The sequence below is a fragment of the Salvia hispanica genome, chromosome 2, assembly GCF_023119035.1.
Source record: "Salvia hispanica cultivar TCC Black 2014 chromosome 2, UniMelb_Shisp_WGS_1.0, whole genome shotgun sequence".
Taxonomy (NCBI): domain Eukaryota; kingdom Viridiplantae; phylum Streptophyta; class Magnoliopsida; order Lamiales; family Lamiaceae; genus Salvia; species Salvia hispanica.
Window position 1 is genome coordinate 9,038,700 of NC_062966.1, and position 27,772 is coordinate 9,066,471.

Sequence of the window (27,772 nt, forward strand, 5' to 3'; positions counted from 1 at the left end):
TTAGTATATTATTCATGATATATCCATTATTTAAAATACCTATCAAATACCCGGAAATATGATCTTTTTATTCTGTTTTTATCATATTGTGAGTACTCTATCTCAAAGCTCTGGTCAAATGCCAGATTTTAAATTGATTTGCAATTCAGCGTGATAGATTACAAGAATTATAGCAGAATAGCCTCACGCTCAGAAAAATTGGGCCAAAACAAATACTACTATGTGTCTTAGATAATTGGGCTTTCAAATAAATAAATGGATCTGGGCTATCCTTTTTTTACTATGCATAAAATTAATAGTGCCATGCATGGAAATTAAAAAAGCTGAAAGTTTAATTAACAATAATATTTTCAATTCTGAATAACATTTTTCATTGAAAATAATCTGATGCAGCCCGAGAATCAATGTTTTAAGATATAGTATTAGAACTTTTAGTTTTCTGAATTAATGGGTTCTAGCTAAAAGATGCAATATATATAGTGGCGTTGTCAAAAATTGAAGATAATGCAGGGTGATTCGGGAACACCATGTGGCGTAAAATTGTGGTTGAATAGTGCTAAAATTTGAGTGTATATTATGGTTTTGGTTGCAAGTGTCGTTTTATACAGTACTCCTTTTCTTTCCGTACTATTATAAGTGGTTAATTTTTTTTTCTAAATTTAAGAAAATGATATTTATTAAATTAATTAGAAAGAATAAAATATGAGGAGATAAAGAGAACATAAAATTTGAGAACAAATGTGATATTTTTTGCTTATTGTGTTTGATGGTTGTGCTGTTGTGAGGTTAGACCAAGGGCGATTGTTTGCTGTCACGCTATTCTTGGTGTGTGTAGCTTGTTCTTGGTGTTTTATTCTGCTTTCTTTAGCTTATTTTGTAACTCTCTGCTCACTTCTTGCTGATGGTACAGACAATTTTCTACATTTACCACAATTATCGAAAAAATGTGATGTATTTTACTAAAAATGTAAATCAATCATATGCAATGGGACCATCAAAAAGGAAAAATCAAGAGCTACTCCCTCCGTTCCATAGTAATAGAGTCATTTTACCATTTTGGTACGTTCCATAGTAATAGAGTCATTTCTCTTTTTAATAAAAGTCAACACATTTTTCCACACCTACTTTACTCTCTCTCTCACTTTTTTCTCTCTTCATCTCTCTACCTTTTTCATTTTTCACTTTATTCTCTTTTTACTTAACTTACCTAACACAATTTTTCTTAGAGGGAACATCTTTTTTAGTCCACGAACTTTGCCCAAAGTATCATTTTAGGTCCGTGAACTTTGAAAATATCATTTCAGGTCCATCAACTATGGGTTAATATCATTTGAAGTACTTTTTTACTATTTCCAAGTTTTTCTGGACGAAAATACCCTCGATACCTTAAAGGGTATATATTTTTAATAAACTTATCATATACTCATATTTTTTATAAATATCTTTACAATATATTTTTGACGAATTTTCTAAATATAATTTGACCTTCAATATTATCACTTAATTATGTGACATGCAAGTAAAATTGCTTCTTCAATTTTTATATTAAAGAATTTTAAAATTGAATAAAGAACTTTTCTTTAATAATAAAAAATTTAATAAGGATCTTTTCTTGCATGTCACTTAATTACAAAATTAAGTGATAATATTGAAGGTCAAATTATATTTTGAAAATTCATCAAAAATATATAGTAAAGATATTTATAAAAAATATGAGTATAGGATAAGTTTATTAAAAATATATACCCTTTAAGGTATCAAGGGTATTTTTGTCCAAAAAAACTTGGAAATAGTTAAAAAGTACTCCAAATGATATTAACCCATAGTTGATGGACCTGAAATGATATTTTCACAATTCACAGACCTAAAATGATACTTTGGCAAAGTTCGTAGACCAAAAAAGATGTTCCCTCTTTTTCTTAATCCACGTGCCGAAAAGTTTCGCCTCCATTACTATGGAACGGAGGGAGTACTTGGTATGGTGGAATGGAATAGGGGAATGGAATGACATTCCTACCTCCATTCCATTCATTTGCTTGGTATTTTATTTCATTAGGAATGGTCATTCCTTTTGGAATCACCATTCCATTCCCCATGGGAATAGCCATTCCTTCAATTTAGCTAAGGAATGTCCATTCCATTCCAACTTCTATTCTCATTCTCTCTTTTTTCTTAATTTAAATTTTAACAAAATTCTACTACATATTATATTATATTTGATTTCAATATCATCTTAATTTATAATTTTAAATTTTATAATAATTTTGGGATTTTAAATGATTGAAAAAAAATTCCAAATATTACACACACTCACTACACACAATATTAAATATTTATTGATACGAGACATTTTTTAATTTGGATAAAGTAATTCAAAACATATCAATATTTATACAGTACATCAGAAAAATTAATCTGACTCATTAGAAATTTTGATTTGAAATTTAGGCAAAATATATTATTAAAGCTTAAAATATTACTCCTGCTAATACAAAAAAAAGAAGATATTGTCCAGTTACATTATTGAGCCAGACAGCCAGTCACTTCACATACAAACCCAATTCACAAACCTAAATCTATCAATCTGAACTCATTATTCTGGTTTGAGGGGCGTCGATTGAAGAGTGAACTTGAAATCCACAATCTCTACCGTTGTCTCTTTCCCTCCTCAGGTGAGTTCACATTATTGATTTCTTTTTAGTTGCAAACTCAGGATTGATGTAAGTTTTATTAAGGGTTATTAACCTATAAATACACAAACTTTCAATATTTTCTGGTTTTTTCCTTGAACTTTATTTTTTGAATGTAAATATACAAACTTTTTACTTTTCTGATTTTTCCTCAAAATTAAAAATCAAAACCTATGTGGCAAATTGAAACCTACGTGGCATTCAAATCTACATCGTTTTGATTTTAGTAATTTTAAAAAAAAAATCCACCTTGCTTCTCAATCCCTGTCTCTTTCTCTCTACTACTCTCTCTCTCTCTCTCTACTACTCTCTCTCTCTCTCTTTCTCTCTTTCTCTTTCTCTTTCTCTTTCTCTTTCTCTTTCTCTCTCTCTCTTTCTCTCTACCATTTTTATCTTCTTCAACTACTACTCCACTCGCAGCAGCAATTTGTCCCTTCCACTCAAACACCATCTGCAAATTTGTTCTACTCAAATAAAATCAAAATAACGTCGTTTTAAATGCCACGTAGGCTTCAATTTGCCACATAAGTTTTGATTTTTAATTTTGGGGAAAAATAAAAAAAAGTACAAAGTGCGTGTATATACATTCAAAAAATAAAGTTAGGGGAAAAAATTAAAAAATATTGAAAGTTTATGCATTTATAGGCTAATAACCCTTTTATTAAATATATAGCGTTTATTTTTATGTAATGGATACTAGTTTTCAATCCTATAATTATGAAATTCATTGATTTTGTAGTTTTTACTATATTATAATAAATTGTAATAAAATGATTAATGAATTGTAATAAATATTTTATAATAAATTCACTATTTACAACATCAATTCGTCTGAGATAATTAATTCCACTAATAATGATTAATTAAAAATTGAAATTAAATTTTAAAATAATTAATTGTTTGTATTTCATTCCTTTCCTATATTATTTGTGTTACCAAGCAAATGAATGTGACTAAGTAAGGAATAGCAATTTTATTCCATTTGTATTCCTTGCATTCACCAAGCACAAGAATGGAATGATCTCATCCTCATTCCATTCTCATCTTCATTGCATTCCTTCCTTATTCCATTCCATCATACCAAAAAGGGCCTTATAGTAGAAAAAATAAGAAAATACTAATTATGTTTACTAGTAGAATATGGGCTATGGTGTGGAAGATTAAACAAGCTGGAAGCAAGAGGAAGCAAGAGGTGAAGTGGTGCAGCTGCATATATAGAATCAAGAAGTGGCTTAAGTTAGCTCAACTCGACCGTTGGGAGAAAGTAGCCGTTAGAGAAGTTAGTTTGTAACTGTAGTTAAGTAGCTTGTAGTTTAGGTAGAGGTGCCTGATAAGTCGTATTCTAAACCTTGATTACTGGTCAGTATGTTGTGATTTGCATGTATTATCCGCAAAATAGTTGCTTAAGTGTGCAGGATAAAGGGGTCCAAGTCAGTAGGAGACGGTTCGGACGACGGAGGTGAAAAGAGCGCTAGAAGGGTGCAATACTGACCAGGAATGCATGCCAGAGAAAAGGCTCGAGATGGAGAAGAAGGGTAGCTGGGATGTCAACCATAAACAAGGGCAGAAAAGTCAATTCGCGAAGGAAGTCTACCCTAAAAGTAAGGGCAAGCCTTCCTATAAAAGAAGCCACTTGGAGAGAGAAAAAGTTCTTAGTTCGCAACTCTCGGTTCTCAATCGCCACTACACTTAGTTAGAGTTCTCTCGAAGATCAGTTCCTTCAGCATTATCCACATTTCTTCTCGTTCCTCGCCACAGCCATGGTCACCTGAAGTCCAGACGTCCACCGGAGAATCATCATCCACCGTTCCAACCAGTTTGTTTCGTAGCAGTAGCAATTTCATCGCCCGGAGTGGCATAAACAATCTTTAATCTTTCCTAGTTTAATTTCTACTAGCTTTCTTGTTGGATGTGTTGCAAACTTAAATCTTGTTGCCTTTTGAAGTATTTCGTTAAGATCCAAACGTTTTAATTATGAAGTTTGTTTTTCGCATCTCTCTTTGGTTTGAATCTGCTTCATTCTGCCTAGGAAAGTTAGATCTAGTTATCGCTTTTATTTTCTAAGTGTTTACGCATGTTTTCGCTTGAGTAGGCTAAATCTGGAGTTGTTGATCGAAATTTCAAAGTTCATGTTTCAGTTTAAGTTTTCGTGCATGAGTTTCCTATTTTGCGTTGTCATCACCACCTCGCATGTTAGCCAGTAGAAGTAATCTGCAGTTATTAGTCGTTAATCTTCAAGTTTAAGCTTTTTAATTGATGGATCTTGTGTTTGAAGTTGAGAATCTGAGTTTATCCATGGAGTTTGTGTTCATATAATTTCTGTTGATACTTGTTGAGGAAGAAAACATCACAATCCACTTTTGCTTTGGACCACTTTTGCATTTTAGTTACTTTTTACTTTTATCTTTTACTTTAAGTTTGTACCCTCCAGACCTGTCAGAGTTGCCACCCAGCCACCAAATATACCATGTTGTCCTATATTTCCTCATTTAGTAACTGTCTACTTTCCACATGTCTCTGAGACACCTTTTCCCCTATTTTCACGCACACAACCACATGTCCGTCACTTTCACGCCCACTAGTCAGTAGAGTACCATCTTTAATTTTCGTCTAGGTAGAATCTCAACCCAAAGCGTGGTAGCTAACCAAAACCTCCCAGATTATCACCGCAATTATCCGAACGTGTCCATCTCTGTGGGATTTGACCCTTACCTCCACTATACTAGCCAGTAGAAGTGGGTTGAGGAATTTGTTTGATACCAGGTTCCGGTCGTTGTGCCAACGACTTGACTAGGTCGGGAAATTTCATCCTGATCAGTTGGGCGCATCTTTAAAGTAACAAAGCACCGAAAATCTGGGACTGTCAGTGCCCACGGTTCCGGAACCGCCGGTTCCGGTTTTGGAAATTGCCAAACCGGAACTGAACTGCGAGGGAGTTTCGCGGTTACGGTTACGGTTCCAAAACCGCTGGTTCAGTTTCGGTTTCGAACAGGTGGTTTTTTACGATTTTTTCACTGTTTTGAACCGCCAGTTTTTCGCAGTTCCGGCTTGGTTTCACGATTTTTCAGTGGTTTTTAGCGGTTTCGGTTTGAACCACCCGGAACCGGCTGTTACGGCACGGTTTTGTGGAAAATTTTAAACCTGAACCGAACCACGGTTCAAAAATCGACGGTTTCAGTTTTAACCGCCGGTTCGGTAAACCTGGGCAGGTCTAAGTTTAGGTAGTATCAAGTTTGTTCAAGTATATAACATTGACAATTGCGTTTCTTCTAATTAGTTTTTTTGGATCAAATTCAGTTTAATCATTTAATTCAAGTTCTTTACATTCTGCAAGAACTCTCTCAATCTCTCGTACTCTTTCTTGATTATTGTTCAATTAATTACTTCTATTCTCCAATAAAATGATAAGTACAAAATTCACACAATTTATTTTCTTATAGCTTTAGGATTTCCTTTTATCTAGAATTAGACTTTACGACTGAAAGGTGGAATTTATCAACCAGTCTACTAAGGAACCAAGAATGTGCTATTTTTCTTGATTGGCGGCTCAATATTGACGGTTTGATAAGAAACTGTGGATGTCAATGTTCTATGTTGTCTCGTGGTCTATTCGGAATATAAGAAACAAGGTGGTGTTTCATGATTTCAAGCCTAATTGGGAATTCGGAAAAAGAGGCTCTTATGGCAGCTTGGTCTGTGGATACGTGGATGGTGTTGACACTTTCCATTCTCTCCAGAACAAGTGATGGATAACCTACAAAACATCAGAGGATGGTCAGAACCAAAGAGTGCACGGAAAAGGAATCCTTTTTTTCTCAAAGAAAGTGGCATGGAGTGGAACGCGCACAGAGAGGTACGCGGCCACATGGGGTTAGCTTTCTTCCTTTACCATATTTACAGGAGGTACGCGGCCAGTGGCGGATCCAGAACTTTTGATTTGGGGGTGCGATAAATTTTTACATGAAGTAATATCGTTACTCAAAAATCATCTTTTACATTATTTTGGGAAAGTTTTGGTGAAAACGTAAACAATATTGGTCATCATTTAGATTACCTTAACATTCTATTTTACTCCCTCTGTCCCATTAGAAATGCAACGTTTTCCTTTTTGGTCTGTCCCATTAAAAATGAAACGTTTCTAAAAATGGAAATAATACTCTCTCTACTTTTTCTTCTCTCTTACTTTACTCTCTCTTCATCAACTCACAAAACAACACTGCATAAAATCCCGTGCCGAAAAGCAAATGTTGCATATTTAATGGGACGGAGGGAGTATTTTTCTAAACCTTACTAATATTTAATAAAAAAATCTCATTTTCATATAATAATTATTAAATATAATAAACAGTAGAAGTATATAATTATAAAATATTATTGAAAATATTTCTGATGGTTCTAATCAATGAGAAAGGAGTGCAATACCACTGGAACATTGTGACAACTTTGATATTGGTTACTCTCAAATAGTACTAATAATTACAGAATTTTGGGGTAACCACCGTACCCCTCTTGTCCTTAATTGGCTTTGCCAGCGTACGCGGGTGATGAGAGTATTCTGGCTATTTTAGCTTCTTGTGGTTGTGGTGTTTGTGCTCCAAGTGATTTTGGTCTGTTGTTTTATTTTTTTTGTTTTTGTTTTGTAACTCTTTGCTCACCTCTTGACGGGAGTTTGAGCATTTGGGTGCATCTAATGCACATATTGAAAAAAAATCTAGAATTAGATTTTACTCCTGTATAAAAGTTATCTAATTATGAACGAAATTGGAGATTAATTATCAATAAAAATATGAGTTTTAACATGCTTTGTCTTGTCTCCTTGAAGCATGACGTTTAGAGTTCGATTTACCGACTTATCAAACGCTTCATTATCTCCTTTGTGACATCATTCAACCCATCAACGACTTATCAAACAATTCACCATCCCGTATGTGGCATAGTTCAACCCATCCATGACTTATCAAATAATTCATCATTGTGGCATCATTCAACCCTTGATCCATGAACTATCAAACGGTTCACCATCTCCTTGCAGCGACATTCATCCATCCTATCAAGTTCTATAGGTGTCTTTTCGCTCATTTCTGCCGGGGGTGAAGCCAGAAATTCAATTCAAGAGGAACACATATATTTATATAAAGAAAGTTTAAGAGTTTGGAGTTTGAGATGAGCATGTATGAAGGAAATTGAAAAAATATTTAAATTGAAAAACAAAATGGGGTAAATAAAATATGTTGAGCGGGACAGTGGCCCCTTATACGCCTCAAGTGGCTCCCTCCGCCCTTGATTTATGCGGCATTATTGGATCGTGCATCTTCGTCGTCATATGTAACCGGCGAGGATCACATGACAATCCGTCTCTCTGTTAATCTCACCCTAGCCCTGTCTATTTATGTACTCCATGAGCAAATTATTAATCGGCCCTATTCTCATCCCTAGCTAGCTATCTATAAAAGTGAAGAGTAGCCTACACAACAATAGTTATACCGTTATTCTTTAGCTATTATGGTTATCGACAACTACACTTCCCATTTACCAATACTAAACATTGTTTTAGGTCTTTTATTTTTGAGCTATTATGGACTTACGGTTATGCACAACGACACTTACCAATACTAAACTTGTTTTAGGCCTTTTATTTTGGGAAATAGAAATCTCTGCAATATGATAGTTGTTGAACTTTCATGTTTGCCTAAATAGATGGACAGTTGCTTTTTTTTTGGTTTGATTTCCCCTCTAAGCAAAGTGAAAATTTCCGTACATTTATAAGGACTTGCGGAGTATTCATAATTCAATTAATTTAGGCAACATACACATAGAAGTGAGAAGTCCATGTATTAATATATTTTATTTTATTAAATATTTCTATAAATATACTTGTATGTTTCTTTAGATCCTTGTATTAATGCATTTTGTAATTAATGCATTTCTATTTAATGGTTGGATTTTTATATAAAGAACTTTAGAATTAATTAAATTTTTTTGTGTTACTTAAATTTATTTTTATTTATTTTCTGATGACATATAATTTATGCATCTAAAACTACATAATTTAATAGTAGTATGATTTTTAATTATTTAAATAATCAAACTATATACTATTATTATTAATACGGACCATATCACCAATTATAAGACAGTCGATTTTGTAAGAAAATTATTTTTTTTTTTAAAAGAAAAGAAGTGAGTGCCTCATATCCAAAGTACATATATAGTGCTCGTGTTGAAAATGAATCAAATATTCCACTCTGATCCACCTTGAGCACGGCCCAGTAGATAGGAATATATTTTAGGTAACAAGATCTGATATAGCACAAATTCTCTGTATTATTTATATTTGAATACTTAGAGACAACTCATGTTTTCTAGCACATTTATCATATTCCCTGAGATGTTGACCTAGGTTCAAAAGTTATAGCAGAGTATAAACATTTGGTTTATTACATGTTTTAATGCATAATTAATAAAGTAAAGGAGATATAAAAGAATAAATAATTAGTGTATTTATTGCTAGTGGAAAACGGATCTCGTTTTATTAGAAGCAAAAGAGTTTCTATAATTAAAATATTCATACTTTTAAGGGATGAATTAAAAATAAAATAGTTTATATTTTTTTTTACAGAGAGAATACCGAAATTTACTCAAAGTTAATACAGTAACTTTGATATCAAAAAATCCCTACAATCTACATCACTGAAATTTTAGTTGAATGAATGTTGACTTGTAGAGAATGTTTGCAATAATTACTAGTCCATTCACTCCTCCTTGATTTCTTTATTTATTTGGAATTCAATAAACAAGAACAGAAGTTATAGAGACTATTCATAAGTTCAAATATTACATGAAAGTCATAAAATGGTTTTTATTTTATTTTGTTTCTTTCATTTCTAATGATCATGATTATGAACGTAAGTGAATACTAATAAAAATGAGTTGTAATCATAGAATTTGAAAAACAATGATTGAAAAGTTGAAAAAGCAAAGGAAAAATGTAGATTTAGTGGGATGGAGGAGAGTATCTAAGTAAGTATGATGAAAGAAAAAAAATGTGGTTTTATATTTGTAAATGGTAGGGTTGATTACCGCATTAGAAAAGCCAATAATTATATGTCGACGTAACCAAAGTGGCGTGCCGGTGCGTGCGTCGTTTTCTAACGCACCGCCCCACATGTGATTGCTGCTCTGTGCTACGTGTCCCATTATTATTGGGTGTTGCATACAATCTTGTTGATCGAAGATTCTAGTCTAATTAATCACACAACCTCACCACAATCTACTCAATTTTAGGCAAGGCAGTCCTCTGATTAATAGTAGTAACAGAGAGTTTCAAATACAGTGCATAATGTAAACACATAGTAGTACTACTATAAAACAATTGATGCTAATACAATATATCTACAATCGTACGTTTCAAAGCATAGGCTATTGAATAAATAAAATAAATACTGTAATGGAATTCATTATACATTTAGCTATATTATTTCTTCCACCTCAACTAGATAGGACATTCGTAGAATTAATTGGTGAGGTTAGTGTAAAATAGGTTGTTAGCAAGATATGAGCAACCTGTGGTGAAGTGACGCCTGTGGCTGTGGACGACAGAAGAAACTGGACAATTAGAATAATGGTTGTAATTCTTTGAATCCATTTCAAACCTAATCATGTATTACTTTATTTATGTAAATTGTGGACCCTAATTTATTTCGTCCATTACTTTCCATTTTTATGCTATTCAGCTTTTCCATTAATTTTCAGGTTGTTATTGGGTCGTTGGGCGTGATGCATATAATATGATTACCCGACTATCATCCAAATTTAATTCGGCTTAATTTTGAATTCCACCTTTTTCTACGTTAGTTGAGTCGTTTATTTACTACTATCTCCGTCCCCCAAAATTTACTACACTTTGACCCGACACGGGTTCTAAGAAATATAATGGAAAGTGAGTTGAAAAAGTTGGTGGGATGTGGGTCCTACTTTTAAAGTATTAGTTTTATAAATTAAATGTGAGTAGGAATGAGTTAGTGGAATATGGGGTCCACTACCAAAAATGGTAAAAGTGAAGTGTATCAAATTTTCAGGGACAGACCGAAATGGTAATATGTATCAAATTTTCAGGGACAGAGATAGTAGGTACTAACATAATAATTCTCTTTCTCAATAAAACCAAAGAAAACAAATAGTACTAAGAAAAAAAAGATTATATAACTTTCAATTAGCGTTTTCACTTTGGACATGAACTACTATTTTCAGCTTCCAATTTGTGTTCCATTGAACATAAGAGCATCCACAATGGATGCCCTAGTAGTTGTCACATCAGCATTTCTTAGTCCACCCCTTTTTCTGCAATGGTTTCACCTTAGTGTTCGTTCTATCAATTAAAATTAATTTGCATTTAATTTCTAATATTATTATTTTTAATTACAAAAATATCAAAATGTATTATATCAAACACCACAATATTTTAAAAAATAACTACATTACTTAAAAAACTACAATTTAAAAAAAAAATCGACTCACATCCACCTTTTTCTATGTTATTTGAACTACAATTTAAAAAAATTTTTGACTCACATCCACCTTTTTCTATGTTATTTGAACTACAATTTACTACGTACTAACACATAGTTTAAATTGAAAAATTGAAAAATCTCTAGTTTAAAATATAATAATAGGTGGGGCGGGTATATTAGATTAGAGTGCCAATGAAAAGGTAAAGATCACGGGAATCGGTGTAGATCTTAATTTCTAAGGTTGATCATTAAGCAAAATATACTAAACCAACTACTCAAATCAATGATTATAAAACAACTGTAGATATTTTTGCATGCTCGCTCGCGCCCACGGCCCACCACAATAATATGTTGTGTTGCACTTGTCTACAAACACCACTTTCGAAAATATAATTTCAGAATGGAATATTTTATGCTATATTTATACATCTATGTCATTCGAAGAGTCTAAATATCCCTTAAGGATCAAGTTGGATATAGCAAAATCACCCCTCCATACTTAGAAAATATGGATTTTCAATAAATGTTATTAATATTAAAGATAGTAGCCTGGCGTTGGATTATTGGTCTTTTAACTAAGAAGTCTATGGATTAAGCCTCGTTGAGAGTTAGTATAACTAATTGGTATTAGTAATGTTATTTTTTAGGTTATATGCCTTTTCTTTTGCTATTTGGTGTATATTTATTTGTTATATACTCATAAACAAATTAAATTATTCGATATCATATCAAGATCATATAATCTTTTTTGAATAAAAATTCTTAGAATTTCACTTAAATCACAATATTTTTTATACATTAATTATTTAATAAGTTTGACCCATGTTCCTTAGAAAAGTATTGTGATGAGTATGACTTCAAGATCTTATTGGTGAAACTAATGCTTGAATACAAAGTATGCCATTTGTGCTCATCGTCACCGTTTATTTTGTTTCCAAACTCGAAATAATCCATGTTTGCTAACATCATCTAATCTGATCTAATCTAATTAAATAAACTGAGAGTACCTATTAAATTGGACCTCGATTATTTTAATCATTGGTAGGTTTATTAGTAATTGCAAGAAATCTCTGATATTTCATCGTTTTTCACCATAACAATATCCTAACCTAATCTTCTTTGTGCCCGTTCGGTTGCCGCTACTCCACCGGACTCAATCTCAGTCACTGGATTATCCAGCGTTCGGTTACCATGACAGAGCCTATCACTCGGCCCGCCGGCCCGCGTCTCTTTTATCACGGCCCGCATTGACCGACTAATCTCGTGACTATCCATCTGGGCCTAACCCCTGCGACTAAAATTGTCGCATCTCTCTTCTCTCCCACCTCTGCTTCACCCCGCTGTGCACCGCCAACTATACAACAAATTATTTTGATCGATTTATTCTGTGGTCGGGTGTGAATTGTTATCGGCAGCCGATGTGCACTATTTCCTAATATGAAAAGAAGGGCTCTGCAAAATTTGGGAAAATGGGTAGTCATGTTAATTAAATTAAATTAAATATTTAAGTTTGGGGAATGGTGATGGAGGAGGTGGTGAAAATTAAATAATTAAATAAATACTAATGCTTGTGCTATAATTATGCTTTTATATTTTATATAGGCAGTAATCCTTTTTCACTATATGCAAATCTTATTCAATTGTCTTAAATTTATCAAATCAACCGAACAGTAATCTAAAATCTAATATTAAAATAATCCTAGATAAAGCCCGTCCTCCTCTTATCCTATATTGCATCCACTATTATTTTATACAATAAACCGAACAGGCACAAATGTTTACTTTTGATTGTAACCAATTCTTTTCGATTGAGAAACTATATATATTAAAATATAGTCGTTCAATTTTCCTATTAAAACACGCCAATTACTTATAGTGTCTCAAAGATTCCCATAATACTTAATTTTAAATACTATGACGTATTATAATTAGGTAGTCTTAAGACTACCCCAGAGTCAAATATTAAACAATAATTACAAAGTATTTTTCTCAATCAAGCACTCAAATAATGACGATTCTCACGCATAATATCCCTTTTTCTAAGGTATTAGTAATACACTGCATTATTATTGGTACTACTACTACTACTATTATTATTAGTACTATTATTTATGGATATTATTACAAGAAGGAATATGTACATGCGATTTGAAATAAATTGTGAGAATGTATTTTTGTACTGGGCTAAGATAACAATATTTAAAAACAGCTTCTTTTTGTATAGGATTTATAATTATGCAATTAATCCCAGATAAATTCAGAAGGCCATGTCACATCAATTTCAGATAAACCATAGTAATAAATCAAAAGCATAGCAATTCCGAGATAAAATTCTTTAATTCAGGTTATGTAGTAATTTTACACGATGTTGCATTAAATTATAAGTTGGTATAGATCAAAATTATAGTGAGAAATGGAGTTGGCAATGGCAGGGCATAATCGTGATTGACAATTACAAATACAAAAAAACACATGATCTAATCCATATTTTAAACGCGTACATATACATATACTTGGCTCTTCTCTTCTTCTACATATGTGTGCGTCCTTGTTTTCTTCTCACATTCAAATATACCATGGATTTCCACCCTTCTTCACTCTCTCCATTTCTCACTATTCTCCTTCTTTTCCGGCCACCCACCTCATCTTTCCGTCCACTTATCCTTATCTGAAGATTCAAGGTCTTTAATTTTTGTGGTTTGGATTTTTTTTAAGACTTTTTTTTTTTGGTCAGTTGAAGATTTGCTGTAAAGCTTAAGAATTTTGGAGAGACTTCCTTAAATTTGATGTCACATGTTTATGCTTGTCAAGATTGTTTCTTTTTTATTTTGTTATCTAAATCAGATTTGAGTTAATATAATCTGGCAATCTTGTTACAAAAGAGTAGAGAGGGTCCTTTGGTTTCACTTTCTTAAATTCATGTTGATTGTCTTTGTGTGTTAAGAATCTTTGGGATCTTCTGACATGTCATGATGTTGGAATTCCATTTATGATTTCAAATTATCTGTTTTTTCTCAGTATCCAATTCTAGCTAGTTTCCTACTACATCTTAGTGTTATTGCAACATGTGATTTGTATGCTCAAAGGCTTGTTCTTGTTTAGGTTGAGAGCAAAATCATCTGTGGAGAGGATATGGGGCATTTTTCTTCGATGTTCAATGGGCTGGCAAGGTCAATTTCTTCAATGAAGAAAACAAAAAATTTGAAGAACAATGGTGATGGGAAAGAGGCTGTTAAAGCTATGGCAAAGGAGGCCAAGAAAAATGAGTTGATATTGAGGTCATCAGGAACTGTTAATGTTGATGGCTCCAACAACTTGGCCTCAGTTTATTCTAAGAGGGGAGAGAAAGGTGTGAATCAAGATTGCTGCATTGTTTGGGAGGTATGCTTTCATTTTGAGTCATTTTATTGTGATGAGATTAGCATATTATGTGAATTTCAGTTACATAATTAACTTTGTGGTGTTCAGGAATTTGGGTGTCAAGAAGATATGATCTTCTGTGGGATATTTGATGGGCATGGTCAGTGGGGGCATTTTGTGGCAAAGAATGTTAGAGACTCGATGCCTTCGTCTCTTCTCTGCAACTGGCAAGAAACACTTGTTGAGGCTGCACTTGATCCTGATTTCGATTTGGGATCCCAGAAGAAGCTCCAGAGCTTCAACATATGGAAGCATTCCTATTTGAAGACGTGTGAGGCCGTTGATCAGGCGCTGGAGCACCACCGCAAGATTGATGCATTCAACAGCGGCACCACAGCCTTGACCATTGTTAGGCAGGTAAAAAGACAATCATCATCTTAACCAAGCATATGCATCTTTAATGATACATATTCAGTTTTGAAATTTCAACTTGGATAGCTAATGCATTTTTATGTGTCACAATCATCTGGAGACATCTTCAAAGTTATGGAAAAGTCTCTATTTGTGTAAGTGTGGTCCATTCAAAAGTAGTTGGCTAGGTTCATAAGGATTCTTAGCATGCAAGGGACCATTATATGAGGATGTTGAAAATCCTAGTGGTTAAAATTAATCGAACTTTGAATTCAGCTTATTCTTAATATTTTCAAGCATTTACATTCTAGCTTAGTATACTATTAACATGACTTAATTTGAGCATTGTTGTGTTTTTACCAGGGAGAAAATATGTTCTTAGCAAATGTAGGAGATTCGCGTGCTGTTCTGGGTACGCCTTCTGATAACGGGGATATGGTGGCAGTGCAACTCACCATGGATTTCAAGCCTAATCTACCTCGTGAGTCTCTCACACACTCTCTCTATTGCTTTGGCAGTTTGTGAAGGCTAATAATAAAGGTGTGTGTGTACAGAGGAGGCGGAGCGGATAACACAGTGCAATGGCAGAGTATACAGCCTGGACGATGAGCCAGGGGTTCACAGAGTGTGGCTGCCACATGAAGACTCCCCGGGGCTAGCAATGTCACGAGCTTTCGGGGACTACTGTGTGAAGGACTTCGGCCTCATTTCTGTGCCTCAAGTCATCCACAGACATATAACAAGTAAAGATCAGTTCGTGGTGCTGGCCACGGATGGGGTATGCATGAAACCTATAAGTCTTGTTTTCAAGATTTTGTTGCATTTGTTGATATACAAATATATATTGTTTTGTCTACAGGTTTGGGATGTTGTGTCAAATGAAGAAGCAGTGCAGATTGTGTGGGAGTGTCCGGAGCGGGGCAAAGCTGCAAAGCGGCTGGTGGAGCGGGCGGCTGATGGGTGGAGGAAGAAGAGAAGGGGAATAGCTATGGATGATATATCAGCAATTGTACTCTTTTTTCATTCATCTTCTTCCTCTTCTCACCAATTTGAACTTGTACCTACGCTTAAGTGAGACTGTGAGAGTCCTCTTCAGTTATAACTGGATTCTTAATTTCAAGAATTCAATCCCAATTTAGATAGCAAATTTTGAATATATTCATGTATCTTTGAAATTGTTTTATAACTGGATGAATGAGATTGATTTTCTGAAGAAATATAACTAAATATAGCATAGTTAGTTACGAAGGAGTATGATATTGCCAACTGAAAGCTCACAAGATAGACTATAATTGAGTGAGTTCATATTTACAATGTTGAAAATACAATATATTGACATGATGTTTATACCTATAATGGACCAAATATGACCCTTGCTTCAGCAGTGAACACTTGATGTCCACTTTGAATTTGTACATAAATTGTGAAGTCTTCAACAAATTACAGAATATATTCATCTATACACTCAGTGGAATACCTGTGAAGAAGTGTAGAACTCACCCTCGTTAAACATTGGTCTCAGATCATCTTCTTGCTTCATGAACCCCAGTGGGAAGGAAACAAGTTGCCCTCTCACCGATTTTAGCTTTGTCTCTGGATCAATCGTGATGACTTCCCCATTCTCATGAAATTCAAGTTTCTCCGGTGCCACTCCCAAGTCGATCGTTGTGTGCCTAAGCTTCTGTTTCCAATGGTTCATACTTTGTCTAAGAGCGGATCTGAAATCAACAATCGATTACATTTGTGATTTTACAAGAACCAGGATGAACGATACATATAACTTTATAGTTTGGCACCTGGAGTGGATGGTGTCGTTGGGGATGCAGGAGAATACATCATGATAGATCTTTGTATTCGACTGTAAAATGAAACTCAATTAGAAAGAGAGATCTGAATACTTCTACTCCAAAAGATATGCAGCATGGTTTAGTAAATCTATGTCCTAAGTTTAAAACTAGCATTTCTATGATTTGGCAGCTATATAAGCATATATGCCTTGACACCTATATGCTTGTGCACACCTATACACATTATTGTATAACATTTTTGCTCACCTCGGCAATTTCTAGCCAGAAGTCTTTGTATGTTGAGTCAGCTATTGGGTCTTTTATTTTATCAACCTGCCTGGGACAAAAAAATTAGCACTGAAAAAGAATTATAACACTAAAAGTGATTAAAGCAAGACAACTGGTAAGATGTCAAAAGATATAGGGTTCGGAATATATGCAATTAAAATCAATAACAAGCCACGTAATCATACAAGTAAGCCCTTTGACTGTTTTAAATAAACAAAATTCCAAGTAAATGCTCTTAAAAACATTATCTTTAATAATATATATGAATATTACCTCTTCAGTGCTTAGACCAAGATGCTCAGTCCACAAGGAAAGTCTAAGGCTGAAAGAAAACTTTCCAGCCTTCCATGGGCTCCCATCCATGGATGAATCAACAAACTCTTTATCTTCTAACAGGATGGCTATCTGTATAACACACCATCACCACATTTTTAATACTATATAGAAAAAATCTAAGATAAGATATATTAACACTTTATAATTAACCAATCTGCGTTATTCTAACCATGATTTTGTAACACATACATGAATCTATGCATGTCAAACTCACATTACAATGAATATGTCATTGTCTAGTCAGTCATTCAAGATGAAGTAGGGCAGTGCATTTGAGAACCGTGTGTGAACCAAAAGATAAGCCCTACTAAAATCGCTACATGTTTACAGTATTAGGCTCCAGACAACATTATACTCCTAATCTTACAATATTGCTATCGCAGTTTAATTATCGAACCAACGGGGAACAAACTCACCTCTGAGTCCCTTGAACCCAGCAAACTCCGATCATTAATATTGCATGACCCAATCAAAGCACGACGGTCATCTACTATCATAACTTTGCTGTGGACATAAATCTGCAAATGCAAGATAGGTCTCAGAATATTTTGATCAAGAAGCATGGATGGCTAAAACTTCCCATGTCAAAACTGACTGAGCATGAGGGAATGGGATTACTAGGTTCATATATTGGCTTGGAAAGTCATATTGTACTGATGAAGGAAAAGTGCTAACTGTATTTGGAAGAATACGATTTAAAAAAAATTATCCAAAACGATATATACCTGACTCGTAACCAGAGGACCACCTTTGAAAAGTCTGCCATAATTTCTTAAACCAAAGAAAGATACAAAATTATGCATCATGGGACCAAGTTCTGAACTGAGTTTTTGCAATATTGAACTTTCTGTTCTGCAAATAGTGCGATACTGCCAATGCATTATTGCTCGAACAGTAGCTGCTCCTCCATCATCTACACCACCCTGTTTACTGAATAGTTACTCAGAGATATAGTAACAAGATTCAGATGGAATCTTTCTATTCAGCAGGAAAGTACCTGAAACCCAGGCAACAGAGGGATGATGATTATAACTCTGAAGCACTTTTTTTCTTTGTGAGCCCGCATTATGCGCTTATACAGAGATTCAAGCACACGGTTTTGTATAACTTCATCTTCTGCAAGGCCTGATATAAAAAACTGATTCTGGAAGACAAGGAAACAAATTTGGCATATCAATTTGGAAACAAATTAACACTAAAGAATAGGAACGTAAGATGAAAACATTTACAGAAGTACAAAGATGAGTCCTCATTCCATAACTTTAAGCCATGTACGACTAAAAACAGGAACACATTAGTCCAGAAGGGACAGGCTGGCCTATTTTAGTAGCATTTATTTTAACTTCAATTTAACTTATATTGTGATTTTTGCTGAAGGCTTAATTTATCCATCTTTACTCTCACCTTGTCATGCAGGACACTGGGGTAATTGTTACTCTCACCCCATGTGACAGGACGATGATCATACTTTGTATGTTAAAAAAATTGAGATAATTTCTTTCTAGTTAGATGTCTATTCAACCTAAGCTTCTAATATGCATTTTCCTGTTGATACTATTTAAAACTTTATAATGTTTGGATGGCATAGATTGATTGGTCCTGGGAAATGAAGAAATACCTCAACATATATGAAGTGTTCTGCCTCCTCAATGAGGGCACAGTAAGCTCTATGAATGCTGTCTTCAGATTGATTTGTCCCAGCAGACCACTGGCTCACACTTCTGACAACCTATACCAATGAAATATGCATCTCAGGTGAAACTTTTGAGGCTAATCAGTCCAACTTAGTTGGCTCATGGTCCAATTTATTTTGACGTGCCTGTTTAAAATATGCTTAGCTTCTATAGTTACTTTCATTTGCTTTTTATTTCCCACTCAAAGTAGAGTTTGTTCTAGGTGCTCAAAATAAGGTGATTGTGTTTGAGTTAAGCTACGATAAGCTGCTCATGCCTCAGTAGTCGCTACTTTTTCTTCTAGTGACAAGATATGTGATTCTAAATTATCTTCTTCATCTTACCTCCTATATTATTTTAATGCTTCCAGAATCATGGGGCAAAACATAACTTTTTTGTCTAAACTACTAATGAAAGCTTCATCTCTGAGGTCTACAAGTATTCAAAGCCCAATATTTAGAAATGCCACTGAGACCCTATTTATTTGCTTGAAAATTAATTAACTAACTTGGGAATCGGATCACCAAAATTTAAGTTTTTCTAATGATTTGAATGAATTTAAGGAAAGTAGAATTATTTTCCCAAACTGGGAGTCTCATCTCCTATAGTTGAAAAACAGATACCAATTTCAATAACACTAACCTGGCAGCGGCATAAACTACGTGGACCAACTTGTGTTACGTCATTGGCTGATTTGACCTGGCTTCGTAGCGGATCAGATTCTGAAGTTGTCTCCACTGATGTTGCATTTTTTATATTTGCAGTATCATGGTTATCGATGAAACTAAATCTCATGTCTTGGTGAGAAAGTGACCTGCTTCTACTATGACCAATCTTCTCATTTGGAGTGTATTTACTTGAGTTAAAGTCATTCCATCTATTGTCCATGACAGAGGACTCTGGACCATTCGCTTCATGCGGCAAAAGTAGTGGGATGTCGTCGGGTGGTACTTCTGAGGAAAAAGAATTTTTCCTACTTAATTCCTCTGGTTCAACTTGAGAGATTTTCCTGTTTATGCCGGTTTCACTGCCTTTTCCCATGTAGTGCGGTAAAACCATCTGATTTTGCGGTATAAGTAGCGGTATTTTCTCTTCATTTGGTGCTTTACTCCTCTGGTTTGATGGTCGAAATATATTAGCAGTTGAATATTTATTGGAATACACCAGAAGCCGGGAGGCTCACCTTTGCATGGTTCCAGCGCTGAACAAAATGTCTAGCAATATCCCTACAAGGGGGGCCCCATACAGCACAATGAACATCATGCCATGGCATCCGAGGGTACTTTTCTCTATCCAGTTCATCTTTTAGGGTATCCTCCCATGAATTGGGTTCTGATTCTCTGAATATTAATGGAGCAGTGAACATTGATAAGATCAAATTACTTTAACTAATCAACTATACCAAAGAATCTTCTGGTATTCAACCAAATTCCTTTAACCAATCTATGTCTTGTAACAATCAAATTCATGGACAGATATGAATATTTTCAAGAACTTGAATACTTAGCCAGTACTTACTTTCTAAATACATACATTATCTATGTTTCATACAAAAAGATCATTTACCTTGGATTATAGTAGTCTTTTCCAGGCCATAAGAAAGGAGGCAAATCACTTATTTTGTGTTCAGTTGTGTCATATCGCCCGAAGCATAAATCTAGCCCTCCAATATAACATATCTTGTTATCCACAATAACAAGCTTTTCATGGTGAGACCTGCACGAACCATTGCTAAGTTTTTGAAACGAGATCGCAAAGTTTCTTGAATGAATCTGAACAAACTTCTCAAAAACCACAAATAAATAAATAAAAAAAGTTCTTTTATTTCTCTAGTGTAGGATTTCTGAAGCAATAACCTACCATAAGTAGACGCCAGTTGACAAATGATCAGGATACCGTAGAACTTTGACATTTTCATGAATGCTAAGAAGCTTTCTCTTACTAAATAAGCTATTAATTTTTAAAGCAAGAGAAACTTCCTTGTAGAGAAGAATGTGTATCTGCACGGTGTTATATATAAAGAATTCAGAGAACAACTACAGTCAATGAAATAGAAATAAACAAACTCCAGTATAGCTTTGCTTCCATGGCTATGGACAAGAAAATGGAGAACCAGAACCTTGAGATGACATTCAGGAAGATAAAAGCTATTGCTTTCCAGGTATAATAGAACAATGTTTTTATACATTGCAGTCAGTCAAGATATTCAATTCGACACTGCAAGCAATCTTATAGGCTGTCAGCCAAGAGAAGTTGCATGCATCTTCATCATATCTTAGTAATAAAAAAAAAGCTGAATTCTGGTCTACATTTAAATGATAATTAAAAGTTCCACAGCACATATTTGTACAAAAAGCATTTAATCTTTACCACCATTGGACATTTGAGACAAAGATCAACAACAAAAGAAAAGATTGATAGCTAAGTAGTTGGCATGCTTAATGTGTACCTGGACCCCTTCCTTAGCTTTAGCCTCGAGTAAAATATCAAGCCTGGAGGAGCTGTTATTGTGATATGGCCTTCTTAAGTACAATTCTGGGCAAAGCCACCATCCGGTTATGTATATCTGCGAACATACTTTGGCTAGTTTAGATATTTGAACTGCCAAAAATGGCGAGACAATAAAATGACATGTCTGGAAACTTAACCTCGGATCTAGCTCGCTCTATGGACGAAGCAATTGATTCAAATGCTGCTTTTCCATCTATGAACCATTGGGCTAGGCTTCCATCTTCTTCTAGTCCTCTAGTAGGAGCAAATGAATTAAAACGATGAGGATGACACCAACTTTCAGAACGCTTTGCCTCGACCTCATTAATTGCAGATATCCACTCTAGAACTTTAGAGTTGCTTGTAGTCCTTATCTTTATGCTTCTATTCCCACTACAAACCTGTTCAGCATTTAATCCAAGGAGATCGACTTAGTCGCTTTCTAAATAGTAATATATTTCAAGTTTTATAAGACATATGACAACTGAATGCTGCAAGTTACAACTATGTTGACTCTGACTCGCAAAGTAATCAACCATATAGGCAGCTCAAGCTTTAAACATATCATTGGACATTGAAGAAAGAACACTGCATATGCCACCCATATAGGTAACTCAAGCTTTAAGGCATGTTAAACTTTGACCACAAAGAACCTCCAAATTATGCAGGCCATTTGATAACTATATGCTACATCCTTCCCACTTGATATGCTTAATATCACGTGTTCATTTCTCATTCCAGTTTCAAGCTGTTTTTTTAATAAAATCAAATTAGTAAACATTGTATAAACCGTAGACAAACTGAATACCCCAAAGCCTGGAAAATATTAACAAAACATGGGGTATCTACAGAGATACCAAGGTAAGTTGGGGAAGCATTATTTAGTGTTGATGCTTAGCCAAACAGGATGTGAGAATGAAGCTTACCTTAAATGCATGAAGCAAAGGATTCTGTTCCTTCGACAGTTCTGCCAAATGAACTTCATCATCTCCTTTCTTATTTGAGGTTGGTAGGACATCAAAGACAACTATGTCTAAGACTTTGGTACCAAAATGATTTCCAAGGAAAGCCAGGCATCCCGGTTTGAGCACAAGCCAAACCTAAATTCAGGTCATTTGGGATCAAACTATTCAGAATTGAGAGATCTCTTAGTAAGGTTGGCTATGAGCAAAGGGAAATTAATTTGGAGAAATCAAGTGTATTTTTCATTATTGAATGTGGTACTGTTTATGACAGCACATGAAACACTAGTTCAAGATCACTTACTTTTTGCCAATTTCTGCCACAACAACAAAAACATAGCCAAGATCCTGGGCATGTATCTTTCTCTGAAGACCTGTCTAAATGCTTAACCAACACATAACCTTCCTTTAGCTTTGGACCATACTCTTCTGAAAATGATAACCTAGACACCTCCAGGAACTTGCATACCTGGAACATAAAAGAAAAATCAGTCTAAGGTTATTCTTTTTCATTGCATGCAGGATAACATATCACATGGAAGTATCCAAAGATGTACTCAAAAAGGCAAGCAGAAAACCAAAGCAACGTCTTGACTGGCATTAGTTCAGAAACATGATCATGTGACATGCAAGATAACTACTCCCTCCATCCCCGAAAAGTATGAACTATTTCCTTTTTAGTTCGTCCCGGAAAAGTATGAACTTTCTAATTTTGGAAACTCCTTTCTCTCTAATGAGGTGGGACCCATTCTCCACTAACAATACTTTAAAAACATTTTCTTTCTATCTCTCTCTTACTTTTCCAATTATGCATTAAAACCCGTGCCGAACCAAATGTTCACTCTCTTCGGGGAGTACAAATGTACAATATAGTTCAAAAAAAAGATCTGCTCATGACCTTTACAATACAACTGATGATTTGGACACTGGTTAGCTATGTTTGTTAGAATGGCTTCTTAAGTATTAAATCTCAACCCCTCCCACAGTGTTTTAAATGATTGAGATTATTTTCATGTAGATACAGAAAAAAATCAGTAGGCACATGGCTATCCAAGCATCTAAAATTAGTGGGCCAAACATTACTAAAATTAAAAGTTACTTTCTGTATAAAACTTTAGGAAGTAAAATATGAAGGTAGCTTATGAAAAACACCACAGTCTTAGAGTGAACATATGTAGTAGAGGAAATTAACTTAGTTTTCACTTTTCACCTCTTGTGAATTAACAATGTCCAAGTTTCCCAGAAAATGGTTCAGGTAATCTTGCATTGCAACTTTTCCCTTGTCTGAGATCTGTTGCTTATCAATGACCGGCCGAATAACTGACAAAGCGGCTCTTGATGGAACATTTCTGCCCAATAAAATATCTTGAAGATGAATAAAGGAAGGTAGAATATTTCTAAGTCAAAAAGTTCAAAAATAACTTTTCACACCTGTTCCTAAGACTTTCATCGTGATATATTGGCAAAGATCCATTATCAGGGTCATCCTCATCATGCAAAACTGTTGCATGATCTCCTACTCCTATGTTATGTAGAAGTTCCTTAACCTTTTTCAGGAAACATAAGTGTTGACAAGGATCAGAAAGAACCATGGGAGTCGATATAACGGATGGTACTCAGAGAACATGAAATGGAAATGCAAAATTGTAAAACGGGACATGTCACCCATGAAGAGATATGGGAAAGAAAGAAAACCTGCTCCTGCTTCTCATGAAACTCTTCAAGTATTGCGCGTTTCTTTAGTGAAAGGTGTAAGTAAATAACTTGAGAAGCCTTTTTCCGCAGCTGCCACTTGAACTGTCACAAGGAAGTTTGAATTGAAATTAAGATCATATAGTCATATTATGCACATCCTATTATCCTAAGAAGAAAATTAAAACACAAGCATAAAGTTTTACATAATATTACGAGGGAATAAAGTAAAACGGATGAAAAGTACAAAGGATGATAATGCACAAACAAACCAATACTCGACGGATATATAGACGGAGAAATGAGTCAATGACCCAAAGAATCCAACCCAAAACAGTGTATATTTTGTTCTTGATTGTGCATAAGTTACCTTGGTAACAGAAAAACTAGCAAGAAGAAGAATCAAACTTAACCTGACTTTCTACTGTGTGCTTGGCATATTATGGAGTAGTTTTTTAATCCAATGCATGTAACGCTCAATTCTGATTTCTGACCTTTTTCTTTCAATCAGAGCTGAATCGCAAGTGGTATTTCACTAAAACATAGGAAACAATGAAGATGTCATTTTGTGCACATGTTGCACAGAATCAAATGCAATACATAATTGCAACTGAAGATCTACATTATTAACCCCTTAAAATCCCAACTCTCGTACGTTGAATAAACATATTACAACGCTAATCATCTCATGCATGTGAATATTCAACAATATTCACCCTATAGAAAGAGTAAAGTTGATCTTTCAAATAATCTTTCAACTGCTGGACCAAAATTTCATGAGAAAAGCTGTGATATGATCAGAATTCTCATTGTGCTAGTGAAATCATGTAACACAATGTGCCTAGTTCTACTGTATGGTAGGATTTGCAGAGATAATTAGTGATTTGTTCTGCATAAAGATGTGAACGTGGTTGGATGCAATGAAACAAAGCATGCCATGAGAAAATGCATGGTGTAATCAGATCAAATAGTGCAAATGTTAAAGAAAGCTCCAACAAATACATTACGCATAGCAAAATAGAATAATGCTTCTATTCATGGGCACGCCTCGAAATAGCCTGAATCAGCATACTAAGCCAAATCAGGCAAAGCATTTCTTGGCAGAATAACATTACTCATTTAAACACTGTTACAGAGTTACACAACCATCCGAGTTAGTGTCTGGAAAAATCAACTAGTCTTGTGCTCTACTAACATTTGAAGGAGAGCAACTTAAGTACTCACAGTATTTTCTATCAAATGTCCACCAGTCCATAGAAAATCCACGCAGATGAAAATTTCCGAAAAAAGGAAAATCCAATTGAAGTGGCTAACCAATTAATTCTTCCATATATTCAACTACGACATTAGAACAGCTATCTTCAGCTAAACAAACACTAGATATGAAATTAAAATCCGATCACATCCAAATCACCATACAATAAAGTCTGAAATTCAAATTGGGGATTAATACACCGACGCACTTACCGTGCATAAGCAAGTATACATCTATATCCGTCTAATTGGATCCGTATACATAGAGCGCCGATGCGCATGACGAGGATGAATTGAGGATACCTGTTTGTACTGGAGCTGAATGTTGTAGGACAAGAGCAATGGCGTGATGTCGCTGGCTTCCGGACGTGAGACCGATACTATAGTCGCCGTGGGCAACTCATCGAAAATCCTGGTGGATGCCGCGGCGTCCTCGCTAAATCGAAGCGAGCGAGACGACGATAACGCGGACCGATCGTGGCTGGAAATGAGCCTCTCCCTCGACATTGCGCTAGTCAATCAGGAACCACCAAACATTCCTCGGCGCATGCTCTTTTTTCACAAAATTATGTGAAAAACTTAACTGAAAATACCGTATTTTTGGCGACGAATGAGAGAGGTAGCAATTTTTCCTCCTTATTTTAGTTGCAGTGCTTTGGTGTAAGCTCTTGTACTATAATGCCACGTGGACGATTTCAGTGACGTGCCATGCTTGTGTAGAGATTTTTAGGGAATTAAATGGAGTTATATATTAGGAATTTAATATTTTTAGAACGCAATTACTACAATAGCCAATGTTTTAAAAATCGGATCGGCTGGCGAACCGGTGTCGTTACTGGTTTACTGGTTCAATCGGTTCACTAGTGGAACCATTGGTTGAACCGGAATACTATTTATATATATATATATATTTATTTATTTAGTAGTAAATAATAAAATTTAATTAAATAAATATTATAGCATTATACATTTAATAGTATTATTATATAAAACAAGTCTTGTGTATTAGTAGAATATTTATAGACATTAAGTTTAAATACAATAAAAATCCTATAAAATCCTACATCTACCTTAAATAAGAGAAAAAAAATGTTAACAACAAATAAAAGTGACGCTAAGTAACTTTCAAGTAATAAACTATTTTTTGCTATATAAACATATGGAAAGTAATAAACAAATACTTTGAAAATAGCTCCCCTACCTAATACCTACACCTAAAGTCTGAATCCCTATTGCTGCAAGCCTGCAATGAATCCCTATTTTGAAATGACCGAAATTTCTGGAAATGAAATACACCTCCCACTCCTTGCACATGTTCTCAAATCACAATCACCATTTTCCTTTTGACTCTCCATCTCTCTCTCTTTCTATATCTCATTCTTCTTAAAATTCTTCTCCATGTGTGCCAATCTCTCACACTCTTTCTTCTTCTAGTATGGCAACCACCACAAATCCGAAGATCTATGTTGCCATGACGCAGTGATGGACGGGAATGAGAAGGCTGCGGCACCGTGAAGCTGAAAGAGGGCGGCACTGAGGTCTGAAAATGGAGGGAGCGGCCAGATCTGGAGGGTGGGCATAAAAGATTTTTGAAAAAGTTTTTTTTAACTCTAAAACCGGTTTCCGGTTTAACCGACCGAACTTATTGGTTCATTGCGGCTCAACCTATAAACGATTTTTAGAGGTAAACCGGACCGGATAACCTGCCGGTTCACGGTTAAACCGGTCGAACCGGCCGGTCCGATCCGATTTTTAAAACACTGACAATAGCCAAAGAAACAATGCTATAGATTGAACAAGTTGAAATAGTTAATATTCCTACCTAATAAGTGAAGATTTACGACATTAGTCGTGCAGGTGTATTTACGAGAAATATTGAAGCATGGATATACGTGTAAGATGAATTTCTGTAGTTTACTTGCAAGTTATATTAATAATATTGAAACTATTAAATACTGTAATAGGTGTGAATATTTCTTAATAATATTCACGGTTCTTCCTTTTTCATTAGTACTTTTAATATAGGGCATAATACAATTTTTTTGGTAGAGAATAAATTATTGTTAGACTATATATAATCGTGTATCAATTACGTATCTTTACCATTTAAATTATTTACTACCATCTCCGGCGACTCAAGATGTTAACCTTTCTTTCTTAATTTGTCATTATTAAAATGTCCACTTTCTATATTTAAAATTAAATCTCTCTCTCTCTCTCTCTCCTTTCTCCTTATTAAAACATTCAACATCTTTTTATCTCTACTTACTACACCTAAAATCACGTGTCACTCAAGAATATGGACATCTTGAGTAGGAC

The 27,772-nt window shown here is 34.7% G+C and overlaps 2 protein-coding genes across 2 annotated transcripts; one reads left to right on the forward strand and one right to left on the reverse strand.

The window, feature by feature from the left end:
- The first annotated feature begins 13,725 nt into the window (after nt 1–13,725).
- LOC125205601 (probable protein phosphatase 2C 34) lies at nt 13,726–16,137 on the forward strand. The gene is made up of 6 exons (XM_048104646.1): nt 13,726–13,881; nt 14,303–14,581; nt 14,669–14,977; nt 15,335–15,452; nt 15,526–15,749; nt 15,831–16,137. Exons 2-6 carry the CDS (start codon nt 14,333–14,335, stop codon nt 16,044–16,046), a joined length of 1,116 nt encoding a protein of 371 aa, XP_047960603.1. The 5' UTR covers nt 13,726–13,881; nt 14,303–14,332; the 3' UTR covers nt 16,047–16,137.
- A 101-nt stretch (nt 16,138–16,238) lies between these two features.
- Nucleotides 16,239–27,107, reverse strand: LOC125205600 (phospholipase D zeta 1-like). The gene is made up of 21 exons (XM_048104645.1): nt 26,655–27,107; nt 25,757–26,036; nt 24,203–24,304; nt 23,939–24,054; nt 23,718–23,856; nt 22,812–22,976; nt 22,472–22,645; nt 21,704–21,946; nt 21,505–21,621; nt 20,916–21,055; nt 20,622–20,771; nt 20,239–20,395; nt 19,698–20,168; nt 19,001–19,111; nt 18,380–18,526; nt 18,108–18,305; nt 17,799–17,900; nt 17,320–17,451; nt 17,026–17,091; nt 16,768–16,829; nt 16,239–16,689 (listed from the first exon to the last, which is right to left on the reverse strand). The coding sequence occupies exons 2-21, from the start codon at nt 25,958–25,960 to the stop codon at nt 16,437–16,439; spliced, it is 3,249 nt and encodes a 1,082-aa protein (XP_047960602.1). The 5' UTR covers nt 25,961–26,036; nt 26,655–27,107; the 3' UTR covers nt 16,239–16,436.
- Between the last annotated feature and the right edge of the window lie 665 nt (nt 27,108–27,772).